This window comes from Prionailurus viverrinus, chromosome D2 (assembly GCF_022837055.1).
Source record: "Prionailurus viverrinus isolate Anna chromosome D2, UM_Priviv_1.0, whole genome shotgun sequence".
NCBI lineage: Eukaryota > Metazoa > Chordata > Mammalia > Carnivora > Felidae > Prionailurus > Prionailurus viverrinus.
In genome coordinates, this window is record NC_062571.1 from 51,038,936 (window position 1) to 51,065,512 (window position 26,577).

General features: G+C 35.9%; 1 protein-coding gene across 6 annotated transcripts in view; it reads left to right on the plus strand.

Moving 5' to 3' along the window:
- The window catches only part of KIF20B (kinesin family member 20B), a 74,871-nt gene extending 48,656 nt beyond the window's left edge, over nucleotides 1-26,215 (plus strand). For 5 of the 6 annotated variants that reach the window (XM_047826115.1, XM_047826113.1, XM_047826114.1 and 2 more), the window contains 10 exons: nucleotides 5,278-5,403; nucleotides 6,063-6,190; nucleotides 7,832-7,987; nucleotides 11,780-11,956; nucleotides 13,580-13,690; nucleotides 16,441-16,638; nucleotides 19,171-19,272; nucleotides 19,677-19,827; nucleotides 24,239-24,381; nucleotides 25,963-26,215. In XM_047826115.1, the coding sequence (XP_047682071.1) occupies nucleotides 5,278-5,403; nucleotides 6,063-6,190; nucleotides 7,832-7,987; nucleotides 11,780-11,956; nucleotides 13,580-13,690; nucleotides 16,441-16,638; nucleotides 19,171-19,272; nucleotides 19,677-19,827; nucleotides 24,239-24,381; nucleotides 25,963-26,040 (1,370 nt within the window). In that variant the 3' untranslated portion in view covers nucleotides 26,041-26,215. Of the gene's footprint in view, nucleotides 1-5,277; nucleotides 5,404-6,062; nucleotides 6,191-7,831; nucleotides 7,988-11,779; nucleotides 11,957-13,579; nucleotides 13,691-16,440; nucleotides 16,639-18,280; nucleotides 18,335-19,170; nucleotides 19,273-19,676; nucleotides 19,828-24,238; nucleotides 24,382-25,962 lie in introns of those variants that run through there. The other variant, XR_007145467.1, reaches the window with a different exon arrangement.
- Nucleotides 26,216-26,577: the final 362 nt, after the last annotated feature.

Here is a 26,577-nt window from a genome sequence, read left to right on the forward strand (position 1 = left end):
GGGTGTCTAACTTAATTTTACATATGAAGATTCAGTTGTCCCAGAACCAATTTTTGGAAAGACTCTTCTTTCCCCCACTGCATTGTCTTTGCACCTTTGTTGAAAATCAGTTGATCATCAATGTAAGGGTTTATTTCTGGACTTTCAATGCCATTGTTATTGAAAGTTTTGTTATTATAGTTTTACAGTAAGTTCTGAAATTAGGAAGTGTTATTTTGGCTATTTTGGGTTCATTGCATTTGCGCATGAATTTTAGAATCAGCTTGTCATTTTCTGCAAACAAGCCAGCTAGAATTTTAATGGAAATTGTGTTCTATCTTGAGGATCTGTTTGGGGAAATTGTCAACCAAATGTGGAACATCTTTTCATTTAGCTAGGCCTTCTATAATTCCTTTCAGTGATATTTTTTATTTTTTAGTGTATACATTTTGCACATCTTTTGTTAATTCATTTCTAACTGTTTTATTCTTTGTAATGCTATTGAAAATGGAATTGTTTCCTTAATACCATTTTTTGGATTGTTAATTGCTAGTATATAGAAACACAATAGATTTAATTATATTTACCTTGTATCTTGTAAACTTGCTGAACTACTTTATGAACTCTAATAGGGTTTTCTTTCTTTCTGTCTCTTCTTATGTACAGTATCATGTCATCTGCAAATAAAGGTGGTTTTACTTCTTTGTTTTCATTCTTTTTGACTTTTATTTCTTGTTCTTGTTTAAGTGCTCTGGCTAAAACCTCCAGAACAGTGTTAAATAAAAGTGATGAGCGTGGACATTTTTGTCTTATTCCTGATTGTAGGGAGAAAGTTTTCATTCTTTAACCACTATGTATAATGTTAGGTGTTGGGTTTTTGTAGATGCTTTTTATCAGGTTGTGGAAGTTTGTTCCCTTCTTTCTGTTCCTAGTTCATAGGGTGTTTTTATCATTAAAATGTGTTGAATTTTGTCAAATGTCTTTTTCTGCATCCCATCGAGACAATTGTATGGTTTTATTCTTAATTAATTAGGTGTATTGCATTGATTGGTTTTCATATGTTGAACTAAACTTGCATGCCTGGGATAAATCCCACTTGGTCATGGTGTATAATGCTTTTTATATGTTGCTGGGCTTAGTTTGCTGTACTCTGTTGAGGTTTTGCAACTATTTTCATATGGGATATTGGTCTACAATTTTCTTTTCCTATGCTGAAGTTTTTGAAGTCTTATTAAATTCTGAATGTGAATGTCTGTGCTCAAACTGCTTTAACTTTCTGGATCTCTGTTACTGATGTCTACGATTTCCATTGTTTAGACCAGGGATTAGGAAATGGAAGTCTTCTGACCAAATCCAGTTTACTGCCTAATTTTTTAAGTAGTTTTGGAACATAGCAACACATTCTCTTGTATTGTCTGGCTGCTTTTATATTACAGCGGCAGAGGTAAATAGTTGTTATAGTCCCTTAAAATAATTGTTATCTCACCCTTTGCAGAAAATGTTTGACTATCTTTGCTTTTAGACTTTAAATAATATTGTCTTCCCACACCCTCAGAAGTAGTACCTAAGTTACTTTACTTCTTTTTACTCCTCATATTTGTCCTAGCTCGTTGCCAGGTTTTATGTCAAACTCACTCGTATAGCAACACAGCTAGATTCGATTTTTCTAAAACTCTTCTTTCATTGTCATTTTCCTATTAAAATTTTTCAATCCTTTCATATTGCCTACACTAACTTTTACCCTCTAGCTAGGGATTTTAGTCTACCTTTTTCTAGCCTAATATAACTTTACTGCTCTATCCAGACTAATTTGTTTTGTTCTCTTATTGTGACCTGCTCTATTTGCCTCTATTCCTGTGATAAAGAAGGCAAATACAAGACCACACATTTCCTTTGGAAATATATGATCTCAAGAAAAATACCCCAGAAGAAATCACTAACTAAAACAATAAGTCTCTACATATTTGGGAAGTTTTGAGAAATTTTTCCATATAATCACACACAGATCTTACTTTACCTTCCCCCCCCCCCCCCCCTTTTTAACTTTGTAATTTTATTTTATTTGAGAGAGAGAAAGATTGGGGAAAGGGGCAGAGAGAGAAAGAGAGAGAATCCCAAGCAGGCTCCAATGCTCATCCCATGACCCTGGGATCACAACCTGAGCCAAAACCAAGAGTCGGACATTCAACTGACTGAGCCACCCAGGTGCCCCTTAACCTTTATTTTAAAAGGCTAAATAGTATTACATTTTATTGATATTGATATATCATACTGTATTTAATATGACCTTTTTTTTATGTTCATTTTTGAGAGAGAGAGAGTGGGGGAGGGGCAGAGAGAGAGGGAGACACAGAATCTGAAGCAGGCTCCAAGCTGCTGTCTGAGCTGTCAGCACAGAGTCTGACATCGGGCTCGAACCCACGAATGGTTAGATCATGACCTGAGGCGAAGTTGGACGCCCAACCAACTGAGCCACCTAGGCGGCACCCCCCCCCCCCTTTTTTAATGGGAAAAGAAAATTTTATTCCCTTGAAAGAAAGCCTTAAGTAATGTAATAAAATTTATTAGGATAGAGGAGATAAAACTGATTTTAATATACACTATTGCAAGGAGCGGAGTCCTTCATTTGCCTGAAGATATGGTGTTGATCCTAAATGAAACATAATGTCAAAATCTAGTAGAGAATATTATATGCTAATTTAAGGTACAATTTCAATTGCTTATAAAGTAGGAATCATTATTCCTATTTTTCTCAAATTTTAATTAAGAAATAAACATTTGTGAAGGAATCAGAAAGTAAAGATCACCTGAATACCCTTTATTAGATTCACTGTTTTTAAATATTTTGTCACATTTGCATCTGTCTCTGGCTCTTGTCTCTTTCTCTAATATGCATGTATAAAACTGAGCAACTTGAAAGATACTTGCAGGCATCAATGATACTTTACGCTTAAATACTTTATCATGAAATTCATAAGGTAAGGAATCATCTTACCTAAATACAGTATCATACTTAAGAAAATTAACAACACATTTATAATCTAGTGTCCAGTAATATGAACTCTTTTGATGAAAAAAATACTTTTGGTTATTTCAGACATTGTTTTTTTGTTATTATAGACATTACCATGAATAAATTTGTACAAAAGTGTGGATACATGTAAATATATTTGTAAGGAAAAGTCTCAGCAGTGTAATTGTTGGCCCAAATGATGAGTATTTGAAATTTTGATAAATATTGCTAAATTGCTCCCTAAAGTGATTAAACTAGTTTATATTCACAGTAAAATAGTGTATAGAATGCCCGTTTCCCCACATTTTGCCAGTATCAGGTGTTACCAAACTTCGGACTTTTGCCAGTGTGATATGTGAAACTGGTGTCCTGTGGTTTCATGCTTCTGTAGTTGGTCCGTGTACATCTGGTATATATTCTGAAATAAATTTTAACTATCAATAAGTGAGTATTTCTAGTCTGGAGTCTTTGATGGCATTTATATTTATTTCTCTCCCTGGCCTCATGTACGTGATGGCCCTTTTTTCTACTTCCTACTTGTTCACAAATGTTATGTTGAAGCCTTTATTCTTTGAAGCCTTCCTAGGACACCATAGCTCTAGTGACGCTCTCCCCTCAATGCTTAATGCTTGGTTGCTGGCTTATTTGACAGTCATTTATTTAGCGGTGGCAGCTCACGGCTATCTTTAGATAGCAGTGAAGAGATAGCTGTCTCCTAGCTGTCCTCATGCTGCTTTATTTCATTTTATTAGTTGTGTATTTCTGGATTGCTTCCTGAAATGAAGTGTCTATTATTGGAGGTAGTGACTGATAAAATAATTCTTTCTTTTTTTTAACTGCACCTACCTTTCAAATAATAATAGTCATTAGTGAAATTGTCATTGGTGTCCTGGGACGTTCCTAATTGGTAACTAGATACTTAAACCTTTTTCTTTCTAGCCTTCTAGTTTAGAGTAAAATCTAGGGTGGAAGAGAGAAGGGGTTCTTTGAATAAACTTTTAATTAATTAATTGTATAATCTGAATATATTTGCAAATCATACTTTTTAAAAGAAAGAGTTTAGATAATAATACTAAGACTCCTTTTGATCCTAGGAGGAATTCTGTTTTATTAGCACTCCTGGCAGCTTACATAAATGGACAGAAATACTAAAAATTACTCATATAATGTTTTCTTAGTGTTTTGTCTTTATTTTCTTAATTGCTTTATGTGCACTTTGAGAAGGCCTTTTGAGATTTTTGTCATTTTTAATGTTCAGTGACCTGAGGTTGAACTGTATGCATCTAGAGGTTTATTAACTCTGGCGTCAGTAATAATAGTTTTGGTAAGTTTTGTAGTAGTGCCCTGCTACAAATGTGGCCGTCACCAGAGGCCACGTTTTCCTTTTTCCCTCTTTCTGGCAGGCAGCATTAAAATAGAATTGTTTATGTCATTATTGTCATTTTTTAAGGGCCAGAAACAATTTTGGTAAGGCTAATAGCACAGTCATTCCTGAAGAGCTGTTTTTTTTTGTTGTTTTTTTTTGTTTTTTTTTAATTTTTTTTTTCAACGTTTATTTATTTTTGGGACAGAGAGAGACAGAGCATGAACGGGGGAGGGGCAGAGGTAGAGGGAGACACAGAATCGGAAACAGGCTCCAGGCTCTGAGCCATCAGCCCAGAGCCTGACGCGGGGCTCGAACTCCCGGACCACAAGATCGTGACCTGGCTGAAGTCGGACGCTTAACCGACTGCGCCACCCAGGCGCCCCTGAAGAGCTGTTTTTTTTTAAAAAATACTAGAAGTAAATATTTGGCTTTGGCAATTTTTGTAGAAAAAAATAATTACTTGAGATCTAAAAAAAAAAAAAAAAGTCAAATTGGGATTGAGCCCTTTCTGTTTTTAGGGGGTAAATGTTTTACTTTTGGTTTGAGAATATTATACTGAAAATGAATGTTTTGCAAATAATGGTTTTTCTAAGCCCCGAGATTTGTGTTTATTAGTACCAATAGTTTGATATTATAAAAAATTGTTAATTTTATCTGAAAAGAGTTTCTTTTCCATCCATCCATTCTTGCAATCATTCAAGTATCTATCTGTATGTCAGATACCTATTTAGTGCTTCATATCTGCCAGTACTGTTCTAGGCATTGAGGTACAGCAGTGAACAAGACAAAGCTTTTATGTGGAACTCAGATTCTATTATAGTTAATAAAAGTGTATTTTAATTTTAGAAGAACTCAAGAAAAATTGGATAGCTAGATGTACATGTTAGTAGTTTCTAAAATGTTCTCCTCAAATTTTTAGATCTAAATGTTAAAGAGAAAATAATTGAGGACATGCGAATGACATTGGAAGAACAGGAACAAACTCAGGCAGAACAAGATCAAGTGCTCGAGGTGAAGTTAGAGGAAGCCGAAAGACTGGCCACAGGTAAAACATGGTTGCTTAAATATCTCAAGGTCTGTATTTTCTTCTCTGTATTTTCCTAGATTTCTTTCCCTTTTAGAAGGAGTTGAGTATAATAAAAGTATTGGCGTGTTTTCCTAATGTCCTATCACTTGCTGTTTTCCATTGTGGTGAAAATTGTTTTGTCTAAGTAAAATTATATGTAGTAAAGAAGGAATAAGGACACTTTCATAATAACTGGATGATAGCTTGTAATGTTTCCCAGACGTAAGAATAAATTTCTCAATCGAGTTTCACCTCTGTCCAGCTTTTTAGTATCATCTTATATGTTTATGTCAGTAAATACCCTGATTCTATCCTTCAGAATACCATCACGGTTTATTTTATTTTTTATTTTTGAGAAGTTTCCTACATAATTAAGGTTAAGATGTATTTAACACTGTATACTCTGAACACTATTCAGTGGGTTCTTGAGAGGTCCTTGTACTTTCTCTTCTCTAAGAATTTGGATTTGGTAAGAACTCTTAAAAATGAAGTCCTTGGAATTGGCTCTGTTCTCATCTGGGTTTATGTTTTTTCTTCTGGGTTCTGCTGATTCTTGTCTGTGTCTCATGCCACAGGTATCTCTGTATGGTATAACTTTTTCATATGCTTTAAAAAATAAATTTATGTTTTCAAATTAGAATTGGAAAAATGGAAGGAAAAATGCAAAGATCTGGAAGACAGAAGTAATCAAAGGTCAAATAAAGAACTTGAGGATAACACAGATGTACTTAGTGAAAAGCTCAGTAAGCTTCAGGATGAGTTACAGGTACGATTTTATGTGTGTATGTATCTCTCCATTGTATTTCTCATGAGAGAGAATTTGGCAAATAGTTTATAATTAATTTAGATATGGGTGAAATACTCCTGGGAAATGTTAGCATATAGGTATAATTTTTCAGTATACACTGAAATGACATAGCGTGGAAATTCTCAAGATACAAATCACTGTTAGTGCCTAGGAAAATACAGTGGTTGGGTGTTCATTTTTACATTCTATATATCTAATTCTTAAATCACAACTTCTTATGTGTTTGTACCTATTTTTCTACTCCTTAAGCTTCTGAGTCATCAAATTCTGCTGTGGGGAAGAGGACTGTTAGGAAGATTATTTTGTAAATAATCATTTTAATTTTCAGTTATGAAGTTGGAAAAGAATACAGTTGTGTATGTGGACACTGGAATATATTTGAAACTGCATCATATAGAAGATACTCTGTTTTGTGTTTATATTTTTTCCATGTTCAACTCTAAATACTGTAAGGCATACAACATATGGGGGAAATATTTTTCTAATGGGGTTTACCAAATACTACTTAAAATTTTCTACATTTGATTAGAAAGGACTGGTTTTAAAATTGAAGAAAGCATAATAATGATTTTTAAAAGTTGGCTGTACCTAAATGTTTTTCTTAAACTCATGCTACGTATATAATCAGATACTGAATAAATAAAGAATATTTTCTTTTGTTAACTGTTAATTTGTATTCTAAAATTTACCCTTGCTGTTGGGAAAACCCCAAAGCAGCTAAAACAAAGTAAATACTGCATTATTTATGAAAAAATATATTAACTATATTGAGAATGTTCATATTAAGTTCATATTGGTTTATTTTATGTTGTCCTCAAATGACGTAATCACATATCTTAGATTGTAAACTTTCTAATTCTGGAAAGGAAATTACTTCAGTCTAGCTATTCCCAGTGTTCCTCAAATTAATAAACGTCCTGTTGTACAAGTTGTTTTTTATTTGGCATCCTGTATACCCAGGAATAAATTAATTTTGATATCATGCAATTAGAAATGTCCATCATGGGGGCCCCTGGGTGGCCCAGTCAGTTAAGCGTCCAACTTTGGCTCAGGTCACGATCTCACGGTTTGTGGGTTCAAGCCCCGTGTCAGGCTCTGTACTAATAGCTCAGAGCCTGGAGCCTGCTTCAGATTATGTGTCTCCTTCTCTCTCTGCCCCTCCCCTGTTTACACTCTCTCTCTCTCTCTCTCTCAAAATAAATAAATATTAAAAAATTAAAAAAAAAAAGAAAACCATCACAAACCAAGTCTTTTTTTTTGTTTGTTTTCTGGTGTTTAGAAAGACTTGGGTCTTTGTAACTCTTTCAGAAATAGAAGTTGTTTATTTCTTAAGGTCACTGATGAAGGAGAGTCCTTAAATGGACTTCATAGCAAAATAAAGTTTATAAAATGAAGTCCATTTAGAAAAGGAAACCAGCAGCATTCATTCTATAATCCAAAATAAACTCTGTTCTTATCATTGTTTAGTGAAAAATGCTTATTTTTAAGTTTTCAAAAAGTAAAAAAAGTGATGGGTTATATGAATATGTTATAAAAATACATTTACCAACTATTACTTATTCAGCATGTGATAGTTACTTGTACTATTTATATATATAGGAATCTGAACATAAATATAAAGCTGATAGAAAGAAATGGCTAGAAGAAAAAATGATGCTTATCACTCAAGCAAAAGAAGCTGAGAATCTACGAAACAAAGAGATGAAAAAATATGCTGAAGACAGAGAGCGTTGTTTAAAGCAACAAAATGAACTGGTGGGTAACAATTATACTTTATCTTTGATGTATTTTACCAGCTTTCTTTGGTTTGTTAAATTTATCCCTGGGGTTCTTACCAGTCTTTACATGGCTGCCTGATTTTCTTGGCTTTTTTTAAAAAGCAGTCTATTTGTAAGATGACTTTTCTGTCCCAATTTTGAAGTTCACTTATGTTCTTATTTTAACTTTTTTCAGCCCATTTAGCAGGTTGGGAAAATGCCTAATTACATCTCAGTATCTGGATACAGAACTTAAACGTCTCTTCCTTTTGATTGCTACAGTGGTGATCCTTACTATATTATAAGATTTTGCATTTTCAACTGTAGATTCTACTAACATGGTGTGTGTATTTTACCTCATAAGCTGATTTTATCAGGACTTTTAAAAAGCCAACCAAATAGTTTCTAGAAGACTACAGGTAGAAATGACCTTCAGTTTTACATTGACCAGCTGTAGCTCTTATAGCATTCTATCTTAGCTTATTCTTCCCCTCCTGTTTTAATTGACTGCTTAGTATGTTTGGCACCTTATGTTGCCAACAGAAAAAAAAGAAGTTAAAAGGCATCATTGGTCCTAGGAAAACTCTTGAGCGACACATTGACGCTGTCTTTAAATGAAAACCTCGTTTTCTCTTTACTATCATAGTAACTGGGCAGTATCACATTGTCATTGCTGGTATTTTTTTGTTTATGACAGAATTTTATAGATAATAGCTAAGCTTTCCTATAAAAATAGGATGTTAATTTTCCATAAGGTAAGGGTGATTTTCCCACTAAATTTTTAAAATAATTTTACCTTTTTATTTTGAAATCATTTTATTTATAGGAAAGTTGCAAAACTTATACAGAGTGTTCCTGTATACTTAACCACTAACTTCTGATGTTAGCACCTTACATAACAACAGTACAAGGATCAGAACCAACAAATTAACATTATTGCAGTGCTGTTAGCTAAATTGTGGACCTTATTAGAATTTCATCAGTTTTCCCTCTAATGTCTTTTTCTGGGTCCAGAATCTCATCTGGAATACAATATGACATTAGTTGTCATTTCCTTAGAGTCTTGACTCTTTTGGTCATATGCTAAATCATGTGAGACTAACACTTGTTGTTACTACGGCTCTGAGATGGTAATGTATTTCATGTGCCAATTCCATGTGATTGAAGGTATCCTCAGGAAGTGGTGGGTTGAGCAGGATTCTGCTGCTACATTTGTCTTAAAAGGAAAGGTTGCTTCTAGTTCTCTGCTCCTGTCCCATAGCCCATCATTCCTTCCTGGGCAATAGTAAGAGGCAAGAAGTGAAATCAAACTACTGGCTTTGAGTCACTCCAATTTAAAAACAGGAATCAGGGCTATTTTCTTTCTCAGTCAGTGGTCCCAGTCATTGGCAGCAATGCTAGCAAGGAAACCTACTTTGCAATCCTTGAGAAAGCTAGCTTCCTTCTTTCTCCCATACATTTCTTTACCATCATATCTAGGATGTATGTTTCTCCCATTTTAAGGTATATAAATTGTTAATTTTTAAAATTGTCACATATAATACAGTAAGTAAACAAACAATAGTTCGGGAAATATTTGTAAAATCAGTATCTACTTAAGTACCATCCAGTTCAAGAAAGATTACTCCAGAGGTACCTCAGAAGGGTCGTCTTCTATTTCTTTTTTTTTTTTTAATTTTTATTTATTGTGAGAGAGAGAGAGAGCGCGCACACGCGCGCACGCAAGTGGGGGAGGGGCAGAGAGTGAGGGAGACAGAATCCTAAGCAGGCTCTGTATTGTTAGCACAGAGCCAGATGCGGGGCTTGAACTCATGAACTGTGGGGTCATGACCTGAGCGGAAATCAGGAATGGGATGCTTAACTGACTGAGCCACACAGGTGCCCCAACTATTGGGTCTTTTAATGTTGTACTTTAGTTTTGACCATTTTTGAATTTTATGTAAATGGAAATGTATGGGATGCATTTGTTTGTACTTGGCTTCTGTCACTATTATGTTTGTGAGAATTATTCATGCCACACGGAGCTGGAATTAGTCCATTGTCTTTGCTGAATATTGCAGTGTATGCATATACCACGGCCTAATCATTTTAATGTTGAAGATATGTGTATTATTTTCTGTTTTGAGCTATTATGAGTAAATTCTCTTATAAACATTTTTTTACACATTTCTTTCAGTGCACATGTGCATGCATTTCTATTGCATATTTACCCAAGAACAGAAGTGTTGGATGATAGGGTATACATGTGTGGGACTCTGGTAGAATGTCAGGTTTTCAAAGTAGCTGTACCCATTTATATTCTAGTACTGGAGTTGCTGTATATTCCTACCAACATATGGTGGTGTTGGTTATTTCTTATGATTTTAAGGTGCTTTTCCCTGAGTACTAATGAAGTTGAAGGTTACATACAGGTCCCCTTGCCTTTTTCCTATCTGACTGTTTGGCTTTTTCTACTTGATACATAGGAGCTCCTTATACTTTCTGGTTAGAAGCCCTTTGTCATGTGTTTCAAGTGCCTTTCTTCAGTCTCTGGTTTACTTTTTACTCTCTTAATGCCTTTTTATGAATATAAGTTCTTAAATATTCTTCAGTTCATTTTCCCAATCTTTTCCTTTATTAACCTCAAAGACATGAAGATGTTCTCATACCATTTCCTGTTAAGGTGTTACCTTTCATATTTTGATTCCAGTATTGAGTGTTGTGTTGGAGTGAGTGAGGCATCCAGATTTGTTTTTAATGTGGATTACCAATTTTCCTGGTGGTATTCATTGGAAAAAACTGTTTCTTTCTCACTGCTCTGCCACTTTTATCATAAATCAGTTGGCTAAGTGTTAATTTTTGTATATGGGATGAGATTAGGTTTGGGTTTTTGTTTTTTTTGTTTTTTTTTTTTTCCATTTGGCTATTGTAAGCAATCTTTGTTGAAAAGACTGTTCTTTCTTTGGCATTATTGTAGATTGTCCGTTGACCATGCACTTAATGAACCCTCTTTTCTGTTCCACTGATCGCAGTGTATTCCAGTATCACACTGTCCTGATTATCATAGTAGGCTTGAAATGACAATGTGTTTGCTCCTACTTTGTTCTTCATTTTCAAAATAATTTTGACTCTCCTGGATCATTTGCATTTCCACATAACTTTGATAGTGAGCTTTCCCGTTTCCACACACACTCACACGCATGCACACATGCATACACACATGTGTACCTGCCTGGATTTCAATCAGAATTGCTCTGAATCTATAGATCTGTTTAGGGAGGACTGACATCTTAACATTATTGAGTCTTTTGATCACTGAGCACAGATTATCTCTCCATTTATTGAAGCATTTTTAATTTCTCTCAGCAGTGGTTTGCAGCTTCTCATGTTTAGGTCTTGCATGTATTTTTGTTACTTCACCACTATTTCATGGTTTTTGAAGACATTGAAAATGATATTTTAAATTTTCATTCCTCTGTTATTTGTTGCTATTAGTTTTGTCATTTGTTTTACTGTAATTTTACCTCTCACTTCCAAAATATTGGGGGAAATGCTAGTATTAGTTTAAAAGCCATAATTGTTGAAAGAATTGAAAGAAGTGACCAGTAAGCTGATTTTTGAAATGAGGTGGGATAGTGATAAATACAGCATGTGGACATTAAATATATTTAAAGGCATTATGTATTTTGTTTTACAAGCATCTAGCCAAAACCATGTAATTTGGTACATGTCTTATTCATGGTTGTGTTATTTCTAATAAAAATTTCAAAAAATTTTTAGTTTTATAACGTTTGCTCCATTTTCTGGTTAGGAAGTACTTACAGTACAACTGGCAGAGAAAGATGATAACCTTCAGAAGTGGCGAGAAGAACGCGATCAACTGGTCGCAGCTTTAGAAATACAGCTGAAGGGACTGCTCTCCAGTAACATACAGAAAGACAATGAAATTGAACAATTAAAAAAGATCACATTGAAGCCTTCTGAAACGGTGAATAGAATCTTATTCTTTCTGTGCCTCTTTTTATTGAACATAGGAATTTTTCAAGATAATTGATTAACTCTTAGAGGACAAAAAAGTAAGTTTCAATAGGTCACAGGGCAATCAGAGTTTGAAAAATTATTTGGATAGTTTTCATGTATTTCAGGTTTTCAGAGTTTATCATTACGACTGACTTGCCAGTGACCCACTGAGAAATAGTACTTTCTGAAATATTTTGGTCATATTTTCCAGGTAGAGTAATTAAAAAATAAACAATTTGTGATTTAGTCCCTAATCTACCTTTAAAATGTGGAAATGTGATTCAGTATTAGTCTTGGTAATATTTAAGTACTTGGGCCCACTCTAAGTTTGCTATATAAAGGTATGAATTGTTTTGAAAATAAGCACAATGGTGAGTCATTCAGGAATTACTTTTGTAATGTTACGTTGGGGTTGGGAACCCTGCATGGAGAGAGGATTGCATTTCACAGAGAATTGTTACTTCCTGGTGAAATCAAACATCTGAAACTAGTCTTTCCAGAATAAATGATCTACCTCAAAAATCTGCTGCTCTAAAGCCTCCAGACTATAGGAAAATGAATGTGTGTGCCTGTCTGTCACAACAAAAGACTTCATGATTCTAAGAGGAAGACTGCTAAAAAACGAGGTAGTAATATGTGGTATAAATAGCATAGACTAGAAACTTAGAAAAATTGGGTATCTGTTGCTGTCATTGTGGTTTGGGGATCTTTGGGAAAATCACTTATCATATCCGAACTTATCTAAAACAGAGATAGTAATGTCTTCCTAATAGAGTTGTGAAAATTGGAAGTATTTGTAAAACAATTAGCGCAGTTTTTAACACAGTGGAAGTCAATACATGCTGGTTGCTTTCCGCATTACGGATTCAGTGGATTCTTTTTTATTTGGCAATAATGGGTAGATGGCATAAGAGATAAATTTATGTTTGACTTATGCTTTTGATGGCAGTGGTGAGAAGGCCACCACTGTTAGAATTTTATCGAGTTTAAAAATGTAATCTGATTCTTCTTTATAGATTCCTTAAGTAGGGTTTAGCAGTAGAACATATCCTGTAACTGAGAAAATGGGATGAAGTGTGCAGCAAGAGAAGGTTTAGCTATCAATATGGTCTTTTCTCCCCTGATACCACAGTTCTATTCTCAAGACTCCTAGTGTTTCACAATGGCGTTATCAAAGCAGTTGGCATTCCAACACTTCAAGCTTAGTGTAGACCTTGGCCATGTCATTTAACATCTCTAGGTCCCTGTTTCCTCATTTAGAAAGTAGGAATAATGATTCTTGACAAACCTAGCTGAGAGAGTTCCAATGAAAGTAAAATGAGAGAATAAACAAACGTAAAACACCTTGGAAATTAAAAGTGATTTTTCAGATTTCTCATCCAACCAGACTCAGAGGCTGGCAAGTTGCCCAACCTTTCCTGAGTCTCTGATGATGAAAGAGAGGAGGAAGGAGAGTTAGGTGGTCATTGAAGAAGTCTTTAATTACTTCCATGTTATAATCCACCCAAATCTTGATTTTCTATTCTTTAGGTGAAGTGTTTTAATGTATTTTTGGTTACAGTGGCTTGTTGTTTTATATTTCCTTACTTAGGAAGAACAAGACGTGGATATCAAGCTTAGACATACAAGTTCAGTGGATCCTGGCAGAGTTGAAACTGAACCTCAGTCAGCAAGTTTTGAAATTTCTAGGAATGATGTAGAGGTAGGCATTTGGTAACACAGTCTACTTTTTTACCCTCTTTACCAGTGAGCATTAATTAATAAATAACACTTGCAAGTGTAATTTAATCAATTGTTAGTAGGTGCCTTGCTATGCAGTTAGCTATATGTGCTCTTGGCTGTGGGAAGGAAAACCTAAAGGCTTTTGAGAAGTGAAATTCTTTTGGGAGATTAGATCCCCAAATGATATTAATCTCTCAAAATGAAACTTACTGCAAACAACAGATCTGTTAATATAAACAGACTTGGTGGTCAGAAATAGGAAATCCTACAAAAGATAAATATGATTATTTGTCCTCATAAGAGGTCCTTTTTTTTTCTTTTTCTTTTTTTTTTTTTTTAAGTTTATTTATTTTGAGAGAGAATCCCTGTCAGAATCCCTGACAGCAGACTCTGTGCTGTCAACGTGGAGCCTGATGTGGGGCTCAGCTTTACAAACTGTGAGATTATGACCTGAGCCGAAATCAGAGTTGGACACCCATCCAGTGAGCCACCCAGGTGTCCCAAGAGGTCCTTATAATAAGCATTCTATTCAAATAGTGGTTTGGGTGGGGTTTTTTTTGTGCCCATTTAATAACTTTGTTACCAAATCTCAGTAACTCATGGTGAGTTTCCTTAATTTGCAGTGGGTTTAGGGTTCTGTGAATCACTTCGGATAATATAGAGATTCTCAGATTATATATGCAATAGATAAAAATTTTATGACACTTAAAGTTTTGAAGATGAAATTCCCTTTTTTACGTTTATTTTTTAAACACAATTACTGGGAGCATTGAGTATTGGGAAACTTGTTAAACACTGAGGTTACAAACACAAGACATTGCTGTCCTCAAGGAGTAAAAAATCTAGTAAAACGGATACATAAATGACTATTTGTTTGACTTTATCTTATGGGCTAAGACTCATGAAGAGACTGCTAAGAAGGAACCCTGCCTGTGGAGGGTATGATGAATTTTTCCCGAGTGGCTGTGGATGTGGATTAGAGAATGTAACATCATACTGAGTCTTGAAGGTGAATAGAATTTTACCAAGCTGAGAATAGGAAGAGAAGGGCATTTTAAAATGGAGAAATGGCATGACGCTTTTTTTCTCTTGGCCTTTCTTTGATAGTTTTTGGTAGTTTCAAATAATTAGCATTGACCTTAGAGACTAAGATCATATCATTTGAAGAAAAGTTTGGAGTTGATTCATAAATAAGATTAATCTTGATTGCAAAGGCAGTTATTTTTAAAAAAAATTTTTAACTGTTTATTTATTTTTGAGAGAGATGGAGACAGAGTACTAGTGGCGAAGGGGCAGAGAGAGAGAGGGAGACACAGAATCTGAAGCAGGTTTCAGGCTCTGAGCTGTCAGCACAGAGCCTGACGTGGGTCTCAGACTCCCAAACCGTGAGATCATGACCTGAGCTGAAGTCCGACTCTTAACTGACTGAGCCACTTAGTCACTCCTGCAAAGGCAATCATTTATGGAACATTTCTTTATAAATTTATATTGCTACCCTAAAACCTCCTGATTCCAATTCCTATTAAGAGTTTCAGCAGTTATTGTATATTCCACGGTTTGGGGGGAATGGTATTGTTAATGCTATTTTGTATATATTTTTTGCCTTCATGAAATCAATATGCTCTATTGTCTTAAATATAGGTTTTTTAAAAAAATGTTTACTTTTTTTTTAAATTTATTTTATTTTATTTTTTTAACGTTTATTTATTTTTGAGACCGAGAGAGACAGAGCATGAACAGGGGAGGGTCAGAGAGAGAGGGAGACACAGAATCTGAAACAGGCTCCAGGCTCTGAGCTGTCAGCCCAGAGCCCGACGCGGGGCTCGAACTCACAGACCGTGAGATCATGACCTGAGCTGAAGTCAGACGCTTAACCGACCAAGCCACTCAGGCGCCCCAAAAATGTTTACTTTTAAGAGAGAGAGACAGAGTGCAAGCAGGGGAGGGGCAGAGAGAGAGGGGGAGACATAGAATCTGAAATAGACTCCAGGATCGGAACTGTCAGCACAGAGCCCAACGCAGGGCTCGAACCCACAAACCATGAGATCATGACCCGAGCTGAAGTCGGATGCTTAACTGGCTGAGTCACCCAGGCGCCCCAATATGCTCTCTTGTCTTAAAGTCTGATAAAATGATTCATTCAGGTAGTTGATGGTTGATTCTGGGGATAGTTGATTCTGGGAGCTTAGCTGGACCTACCTGCGGCCTCCCCCTGTGCTTGGGCTTCTCACAGCACAGTGGCTGGGTTCTGAGATAGGGGAGTGTCCTGAAAGTTCCTTTTCCAAGAGGACAGGGTGGAAGGTACAATCTTCCTCTTACGGTCAAGCCTCAGAATGGTGATGTTATTTCCACCACATCCTATTGGTTGTGGAAGTCATTAATGAGGATAGCCCAGATTCAAGGAAGGATTGAGACTCCAACTCAATTTGTTGGAGTCCAACAAATAGGAATTGGAATCAGGAGGTTTTAGGGCAGCAATATAAATTTATAAAGGAATGTTCCAAACAATTTGTTACTCTGTTTCCCTAGATTTTAATATACCATGTATAAATCTGGAGAGGGCAGATGGTAACTCCATCTTTTTGTACTTGCTGTGGTAAATTTGACCCAGCGCACTTTTAATGTTTCCAATTCATTGTCTTTGATGGGCATTTGAAAGAGTTTACTCTTTGCGATTCATAAATTCATATTCTGCAAATAAGATTTGTGTTCTTTTTAATTCTGTTGTAGGATGGCTCTGTAGTCCTTGACTCTTGTGAAGTGTCAACAGAAAATAATCAAACGACTCGATTTCCAAAACCTGAGTTAGAGATTCAGTTTACACCTTTACGGCCAAACAAAATGGCAGTGAAACACCTCGGTTGCGCCTTACCAGTGACGGTTAAGATTTCCAAGGCCCGGAAGAGGAAGAGTAATGAAATGGAGGAGGTAAGTACTTAACTAATGAGTGAATTTAACAAGCAAACCTTGGGGCGCCTGGGTGGCGCAGTCGGTTAAGCGTCCGACTTCAGCCAGGTCACGATCTCGCGGTCCGGGAGTTCGAGCCCCGCGTCAGGCTCTGGGCTGATGGCTCAGAGCCTGGAGCCTGTTTCCGATTCTGTGTCTCCCTCTCTCTCTGCCCCTCCCCCGTTCATGCTCTGTCTCTCTCTGTCCCAAAAATAAATAAACGTTGAAAAAAAATTAAAAAAACAAAAAAAACAAGCAAACCTTAAGCTCAGTTATTATATAGTTAAACTACTATACTGTCCTCCTGTTCATAAGCACTGCTGTTAGAGACCAAAATCATAATTTATGGCACATTTTATATTCTTTAAGAATATAATTATAGTTTGATAGTCCTCAAACAAAAAGCTTGCGGTTATTAAAATATATGGCTTACCTCTTGTTTCATTGAAGCTTTGATAGGTCAAGTGATGGTGGATTTCACTGGAGAGCTACTTCAGTATACCAGTCCTTTTCAAACTTAGTGACTCTCCCTCCAGTAGAAGAGAGTTGACAAAGAAATTAGAGAAACTGAATGGCTAAACCGCATGAGTATAATCTTGTTATTTAACTAAAATCTTTAGGTCTCTATGGTCATAGTAGGTTTTGGAAGAGGGACTTTTTCTGTTAGCCAGTATATTAAAATTTGGGCCTCTATTTAGTGGTAGGATAAAAACTTTTTACTTCTTCTTACTAAAGATTTCTGATTGTAGGGTTACCAAACCTCCTGCCATCTCCTAGCCAAGCAGGTTTGGCCAGTCACATAAACTTCTGCGCTGCAGTTTTCTTCTTTTGGAAATATGGGATTAGAGACAATATGTTTAAAATGCTTATTAGCTTTTGTTCCACATGTGGTGGATACATAATAAATGGTCGTATTTATTTTAACAGTAACTTGTTTTAAATTTAAAACTAATTATAAACTCTCTAGCACAATAACTTGTTCTTCAACTTTTTTTTTTTTTTTTTTACCCCTCTAAAGAGTAGTATATTTTCAAGCTGGTGGAAGGGTAGAAATAGTATTAACCATACTCCTGAGGCTCTCTGTCAGGTAATAAATTTGCCAAGTGAATATTATTTAGCATATTTCCTGCTACACCTAGAACACCTTTAATGACTGTTTTGTAGAGTCTTAACTTTGTATTCAATATTTAATTTATATTTAGTAAATTTTAGATAACTTTAAAACAGTAAGTAGTTTCATTATGATCTGTGTTAAGTTGACTTTTCCTTGATTCATTGTTTTCGAAGGAAAATGAAAAATTGGTTGTGTACTCAGGGTGAAAACACAATTATTTTCATTTTACTATCGGAATATACTCCCCATGTGTTTTTTAGAATAGATATGCAGATTATTGTAGATGTAGAATTATGTAGAAACTTAAATTTTGTTCCTGATGTTTACTAGCTCTTCAATGCTTTAAGAAACTGAGTGTTGTAATAAGGTCCTCATGAAAATCATTTACGCAGTGCTATATTCTAATCCAGTGAAGACTCCAGAGAGCTCTTTTTTGCTTACTACAAGTAAGAGGGACTTCTTACTCTTCATTTGTTTTACATTGATTACCATCTGTCTTTCCCCTTTCAGGAGGTCTGCTTCTTATCACCCTTATGAGGTCTACTTTGTAACTTGAATTCTGAGGTTCGGTCATGATCTTTGCTTCTCTTCTTGCCTTTTTTTGTTTTTCGTTTTACGCGTACAATCTTTGGTACAACCAGGATTTTTACCAGTTTGATTCGGTTAATATACCACAAGAGACGTTTTCCTAAGAGAGGTGATGTGGGGAAAAGAAAAGTAATATGTCAAGCCTATTTAATAGGGAAGATAAATTATATTTCTTGATTTTAGCATTTTGCCTCTGCTTATACTGAAGATTTTCACTTGATCTTGTTCTGTTTTGTTTTTGATGCTGCCAAACATAGATGCTCTGAATGATTTGCGAATTGAGGAAAGTGTAGGTGTATTGCTGTATTTTGGAAATGGGGTTCAAATAAAAGATGCTATCTTTTCTACTATTTTTTATTTAGCTTATATAGCTTCATTATTTGTGATGTGTGTGTGTGAAAAATTCATGTGTTCAGTCACGTTGCCATATATGTGTGTATTAAATCCTCATGTTGTACATCTTAAACTCAACATATGTTATACTATAGTCAGTAATACCTCAATAAAGTTGGGGGGGAAAGTCATACCTTCAGTCAGGGATTCTCAGCTTCAGCGTGATTGACATTCAGGCTTATATACCTCCGTTTTGGAAGCCTCTCCTGTGCATTTAGTAGCATTCTTGGCCTCTACCACTAGTTGCCAGTAAAACCCCCTCCCCCCAGCAACGACAACCAAAAATAACTCTGGACATTATCAGTGTCCTCTGGGGTCAAAATCACCCTTGGTTAAGAACTATCATCTTTCTTCTTTTGAGTCTAGAGAAAGAAAATATTGTTAAGGAATTAACCAGTGCTGAATTTCATTATTTTTAGGACTTGGTGAAATATGAAAATAAGAAGAATGCTACACCCAGAACTAATTTCAACTCTCCTGTTTCTGAGCATAGAAATTCCTCTGGCAAAAAGGATCAAAAGGTTTGTCTTTTCATTCATCCAAAATTGACCATTTTCTTAATTTACAGTTATAAAGTAAAATATAAAAATAAAAATGTCAGATTTAATTAGTAATTACCCAGAAATTCAGTTTTCTCCAGTTATAACTCATTTATCTTCCATTTCCTATTCATCTAATTCAGCTTAGAATATAAACTTTAGCATTTGGCCAGTAGCGGGCCCTTCTCGATACTTCTGAGTCCGTGTTCTGCCTGTTACACCCATTTGCCATTCTTGGGCTCTTTCATCGTCTCCTCATACCCTTAATCCTGAGCTTCCTGCCTGCAAATGTGACCTGGGTCTGGCCTCTTTAATTCCACTGTGGTCACAACTGTTTCCTTCTAACATTTTTCATCAACAGTAACAAAAAATGTTTGTTTCCTTAGGTTTCCACACGCCCATCATCTAAAAAAACATACTCTTTACGGAGTCAGGCATCCACAGTTAGTACAAACGTGGCCACTAAGAAAAAAGAAGGAACACTACAGAAATTTGGAGACTTCTTACAACATTCTCCAACAATTCTTCAATCGAAAGGTTTGCAGAAAACTAATTAAAAGACCTTTTATGTTAGGTATAAGGTGTTTTCTAATATCTGGTTGGCATATAAACTCAACAACAGTGATTATCGTATTTCGAATAGACATTGTCCTGTGTGAAGTACGATGGGAGGGTGCGTGAAAGGATGTGTGCTCAGGTGTTGGCTGTAGAGGAGGAGAAAGAACTGTACGTACGTACAGTTGACCCTTGAACAACATGGGCTTGAACTGCATGGGTCCACTTATGTGTGGGTGTTTTTTGCTAACTATGTTACTGTAAGTGTATAATTTTCTTAATATTTTGTTTTCTCTAGCTTATTGTTGGAATACAGTATATACTACATACAAAATCCATGTTAATCAGTAAAGCTTCTGATCAAATGTAAGGCTATTAGTTAAGTTTTTGGAGAGTCAAAAGTTGTACGTGGATTTTTAACATTATGGAGGGGTCGGTACCCCAAAGTTCTGTGCTGTTCAAGGGTCAACTGTACTTCATCCAGAACAGTCTGCTTTAATGTAGTTACAGGGATCCAAGAAAGTTTGGTAGTATTGGAGGCAAGAGAGCTCTTTTGATTCAGAGGCTAAGGGAAAATTTTATTTTTTTTGAGGAGATGGGATTTAACTTGGGATTGAAATGCTGGCAGGATTACACCCTCTAGAGATAATCACTCTGTTATGGTATATATTCTTACTAGTATTTTTTTCTATGCATTGACAAACATTATCCATTCATATATATCAAAAATATCAAAATATATCAAAAATATATGTATTTCTAGAAATATCTCTTGAGTTCAATTGCTTAATGCTTTCTTCTTTATAACATAGCCATATTATTTGTGTATAAATATATACTAAGATACATACTTTTTCTAAATACACACACACATAAACACAAACATACATTTATATGTATTCACACATGTGCACACACACATCTACCAGAGGGAACAGTTTTAACACAGGTAGAGTACCAGGAAAGTGTAGAGAATGTGTAGGCAATTCTGGGTAGTAATATGCATCTGGCTTGGAGAGTGTGGAGAGGTTACTGGGGACAAGGGGCAGGCAGAGGAGTGGATTTTTGTCAACTTAACCTCAGTGGTAGTTGTGGGATAAATTGAGACTACCGGTGAGGAGAATGAGGGAAAGGGACTGAGCTAAATTAAAAGCAGGGGATAGTTGAGTTGAGTCAAATAGGCTGTGGAAAAACACTTCCTGTAAAAACTTAATACAGAGGTTCCCAAACTTTCTTGGTTCACAGTGCCTTTAACGTCTAGGTAATTTTTTTCATTGTTCCCCTACACCCAAAAAGAAACAGCTAATATTTTATCCATTAATGCTAAGGCCAAACAACCACTGAAAATTCAGCTTCTGAAAATCCAGTTTGTAAAATTACATCATCATCAAAAGGAATGTAACATGTTACCATTTGAAACAATACTACCTTGAGCTATCGAGTGCCACTGTTTTCTTTCTTTCTGAAAAAAATTTTTAACGTTTATTTATTATGGAGAGACAAAGAGAAACAGAGCATAAGCATGGGAGGGAGGGGCAGAGAGAGAGAGGGAGACACAGAATCCGAAGCAGGTTCCAGGCTCTGAGCTGTCAGCACAGAGCCCGACACAGGGCTCAAACTCACAAATGGTGAGATCATGACCTGAGCCGAAGTCAGACGCTTAATCAACTGAGCCACCCAGGTGCCCCTAGTGTCACTGTTTTCTTTGAAAATTTAAACTATTTCGAGGTGCTCCTGTGAGTTTGCTGTAGTCTGGCTGGCTTCATGCACAGTATGGGAATTTTAGACTTACCAAACCTCATTTGTATATATGTATTTTTTTTATAAGACATGTACTTTTTTAAAAGTTATAATTAGCATAGGCATAGAAGATATCTGGAGGGACAAACAGCAACTGTTAAATGTTTAAATGTAGAGCGGTAGGACTTGTTATTTTAGATTCTTAGGTATTTTGTTTAAATTATATTGAATAGCACTTACATAGTAAAGGAAAATAAGTTTTCAAGGAAAGGAGCACACATATGGTAATTGACTTTCTTGCTTGGTTGACTCAGCTCCTAACAGCTTCCCTACCTGTACAGCAGGTGTGGATTTTTTTTTTTTCATTCATTTAATCTCTACACCCAGCATGGGGCTTGAACTCATGACCCTGACATCAAGAGTCACATGCTATTCCGACTGAGTCAGCCAGATGCCCCTAGTGTGGATTTTTAGAAACTTACTTCTAGGAGTATAAGATACCCCAATTTTGGATTATAACTACACTATGTGTCTGTTGTCGATCACTTAGAAATCTAGGGGGAAAAATAGAGATTAATTTTTAGAATTCTGTGGCTCTTGATAACCACTGTTATTTCATTCCTTGGTGTCATTGGTCTTCCTTCATTTCCCTTTTGTCTCTCTCCTGTCCCGCTAATGCATGGCCACCAGAGTGATCTTTCAAACTGCAAATTGAATTATTTAAACTACAATTTTTGTGTTATCTTTTCCACTGCAATATAAGCTTCACAAATGCCACGTGTTTGTGTGGTTTACATCCTCAGCCCTTAGTATAGTGGCTGGCACATCGTAGTGGGGAGTTTGGGGCTCCAGGCCAAAATCCTATGTGTGATTTTTTTTTCCCCCCTTTTAGGCTGACCCATAGGCAGTTAGGTAATCTTTACCTGTTAGGCCTCATGGCTTTTTCGTGGGAAAGGCTGCCCTCCCCAGGCAGAGTGCAGTCTCTGAAGGGAGTTACAGTCAAGGACTCAGGACCCTGGCCAGCCATCCCCTTATACATACCCGCAGTCCTCGCCGAGGTGCCTTCATTCAGAGCCTCCTTTTTAGGGCCCCTCAGCAGAGAAATTCCTCAGGCACCTCTTCCTAGGACCTTCTCATGACAGGAAAAGGGAGGGAACCTGGAAGATACTTTTCTCCACTCAGACTTTACTTTTCCACTCTTATCCCTTCCTTCTGGTCTCCAGCCCTAAGGTCCATAAAATAGCAAAGGCAAGAGGTTTTTGTTCAGTACTCCCTTGGCAGTGAGAGGACTCCCCACTTGTGTGGCGATCCTTCTGACCTAGACCACACCTGGGGAAAGATGGAAGGTGGGTGCGAGTCGCATTTTCGCAGGTTTTGCCTCTTGCTTATTCTATTGCAGTAAGTGGTTAAAGGCCTAAGTGTTGCTTTCATTTTGGCTTATTGACTTAACTGGCTACTCTGACATCTGGCAGCTCAGCTCTTTCAAGCCCAGCCTAACCCTTAGCAAGGAGACTTTCAATTTAGCATGTTTCTTCAACCTTTTTTCTATTAAAAAAAATATATAGCTAATATCATATGTATATGGATTTTCTATCCAGCAGGTTTCCTAACTGGAAGTATGTTTTCTATTAAAATCAATATGTACCTGTTGAAAAACAAACAAATGTAGGGATGCCTGGGTGGTTCAGTTGGTTAAGTGTCTTTTGATTTGGCTCAGGTCATGATCTCACAGTTCATGAGTTCAAGCCGTGTGTCGGGCTCTGTGCTGTTTAGTGTAGAGACTGCTTGGGATTCTGTCTTTGCTTCTCTCTTTGCCCCTCTCCCCTGCTCTCTCTCTCTCTCTCTCTCTCAAAATAAATAAATAAAATAAACTTTAAAAAAAAGAAAAAAGAAAAATACGGGCACTTAGGTGGCTCAGTTGTTGAGCATCCGGCTTCAGCTCAGGTCATGATCTCAGAGTTTGTGAGGTCAAGCCCCGTATCAGGTTCACTGCTGTCAGGTCAGAGCCCACTTCAGATCCTCTGTCCCTCCCTCTCTGCCCCCCGCCCCCATTTGTGCTCTCTCAAAAATAAATAAAACATTTTAAAAAAAGAAAGAAAAACAAATGTACACAGTAAGAAATTGAAAATTTTTTCCACTTCCCAGAAACAATCAACCATTAACAATTTGATTTCTTTTACTGTGTGTGTGTGTGTGTGTGTGTGTGTGTGTGTGTGTGTTAACTATAAGCAAAGGGCTCACGATTATAAACTACTTTGACTTAATATTGATTGTGGATATCTCTACACGTGAGTACTGCTGCATGGTCCAGTATATATGGATCCTGCTTTTTGCTATAACAGCATAAGCCTCTTTGAATCATTAAAGACACTTATTGGTTGTACTGTAATTTACCAAACCTTTCACCATGTTGAACATTAGTCAAATGATGTTTTATTTATCTGCCTTTTTGTTTTTGCTGTTCATCGTTACGCCATGTGTTTATGAGGCACTTGATTTTTTCTTTGCGAATTGTCGAGTCATGTCCTTTCACCATTTCTAAGTTACAGTGCTTTTCTCTTTACTTTGGTATGTTTTTTTCTTTATTAAGGATTTCAAACCCTTCCAGTTAGAAAGTTATTTATTTTAGGATTTAAACTTTTCTTTTTCATAGCAAAGAAGATAATTGAAACGATGAGCTCTTCAAAGCTCTCAAATGTAGAAGTGAGTAAAGAAAATGTGTCTCGACCAAAACGGGCCAAGCGGAAATTATACACAAATGAAATTTCATCTCCTATTGATATATCTGGCCAAGTGGTAAGCTACTCCTTTCGTTTTCTTGAAAGTAAAACTGTTCATGCTCTTTTTAATTCTGAAGTATTCATACAGTTTGAATTTTACAATGGTTCGAATTTTTATTCTTTAGATCACATCTCCTGAAATGCTTTAAGTGTTACACTTTTGCTATGTGATGTGTTAAATTTGTAATAATTAAAACAAGTGCTGCATTAACGTATACAAGTGTCATGTATTTACATTTGTAAACTCATCAGAGGAATTTTAATTCCATCAACAGAATTATCACTGTCGAGCAATTTGTTTGCTCCTAACACCTGTTTTTCTTGTTAACTTTATCACAGGAGTTGTACAAATCTGGCCTAAGTGGGCCTGGTAAAAATGCAGAATTGACATTCAGTCATTTCCTCCCACCTTTTCTCTAAGCCTTCCAGGTTCTTTTAAGAAAAGACTGTAGTTTGTCATCCCGACTCGATGACTCATTCTCTTCACTCAGAACAGTCTGTGCTATTACAGGGAGAGTTCTAATTTCCCATCATGCTTGCATTTGCCCAGTAGATGAAAGTGACAGTAGAAAAGTAATTACAGGAGGAGGCTTCTGCAGGAAGTGGCTCAGAGAAATCAGGGGAGAGAGAGACTTTTTGCAACAGCAGTGATCAGATACAAGACACTTGAAGGCAGGTGGTGAAGAATTGGTGTCAATTAGGACATGCTGTTGGAAATCCTAGTTTCTTGGTCACTTTTCACCATCTGTCTGATTAGTTCATGATTTCTTCCTTTCACTGAAGTTCTTTCTTTTCTTAGTTGGAATATAATACTCGTTCTACTTTTCTGAGTTATATGCTGTAGCCCTTTCTTATCCTTTGTTTTACTTTCCATGATTTCAGTAACCCACGGTCATCTGGAGTCTGGAAGCAGATGATCCTCCTTCTGATGTATTATCAGAAGGTCAGTAGTAGCCTATATGTCACAATGCCTACATCATTCACCTCACTCATCACGTAGGCATTTTATCATTTCTGGTCATTTCAAGAAGAAGGGAGAGGACAGTACGATAACATATTTAGAAAGAGATAACATTCACGTAACTTACTATACAGTATATTGTTGTAATTGTTTCATTATTAGTGATTGTCAATATAATAATGTGCCTAACTTTCAAATTATACTATGTCACAGGTATGTATATGTATAGGAAAAAACAGCATACGTAGGGTTTGGTACAGCCACTGGGGATCTTGGAACATATGTGCCACAGATAAGGGGGGATTATTGTACTTGTTGCTGTGAAAGATAATTTCTTAAAAATTATTTAAGGTACTTCTCTCCAAATATTTCAGTTATTACTTCAAGATATATATGTCCTGAATGCAATATAAAGGGTAGATGATTTTAATTCTATGTTAGGTAATGTTGAAAGAATCTTTACAAAATCTGTTACTATAGATGATGCTTTTTTATTGAAGGTTAGTATACCTGCAGGCCAAGAGGACAAAAAAATATTAAAATGTACCTATTATTCCAGTTATTAAGCACATGAATATCTTATTAAATTATAAATAAGCTTTTATTTATAAAAAATTGTGGAATTGTTAATTTCAGATTTTGATGGACCATAAAGTAAAGGAGAGTGATCATCAGATTCTTAAACGACGGCTTCGAACTAAAACAGCCAAATAAATCACTTTTGGAGGATGTTTTAATAAATTTTATGTTCATAATCATTGTAATTTGTATGCTAACTTTTCAAAGAGAATTGTATATATGATGATGCATTAAATCCCTCTGTGTACACATTGCTATTTTATACATAGTATAATTTTAATTCAATAAAGACAATATGTCAACAGCTCAATTTGTCTACTTCTCTAAGACTTTTTTATAATAGCTTTTTTTCTTTCTCTCTCTCTCTCTTTTTTTTTTTTTTTTTTGTTTGTTTGAGTATAGTTGACCCACAATGTGACGTTAGTTTCAGGTGTACAACTTACTGATTTGACAAGTTTATACATTGTGCTATATAACAGTTTTTCAAACTGTGTGCATTTTCCTTTTATCTCAGGCATAAGGATCAGTGAGGTTCTGGGAAAGATGCTGTTGTTTTTGGTTTTTTTACATACATCGCAGGTCAGATATTTGGTTTACTTCTATTTAACAGTGTTTTATGAATTGTTTTTACTTCATTTGTTAGGAAACACAACTGATTTTACATGTCTGGAT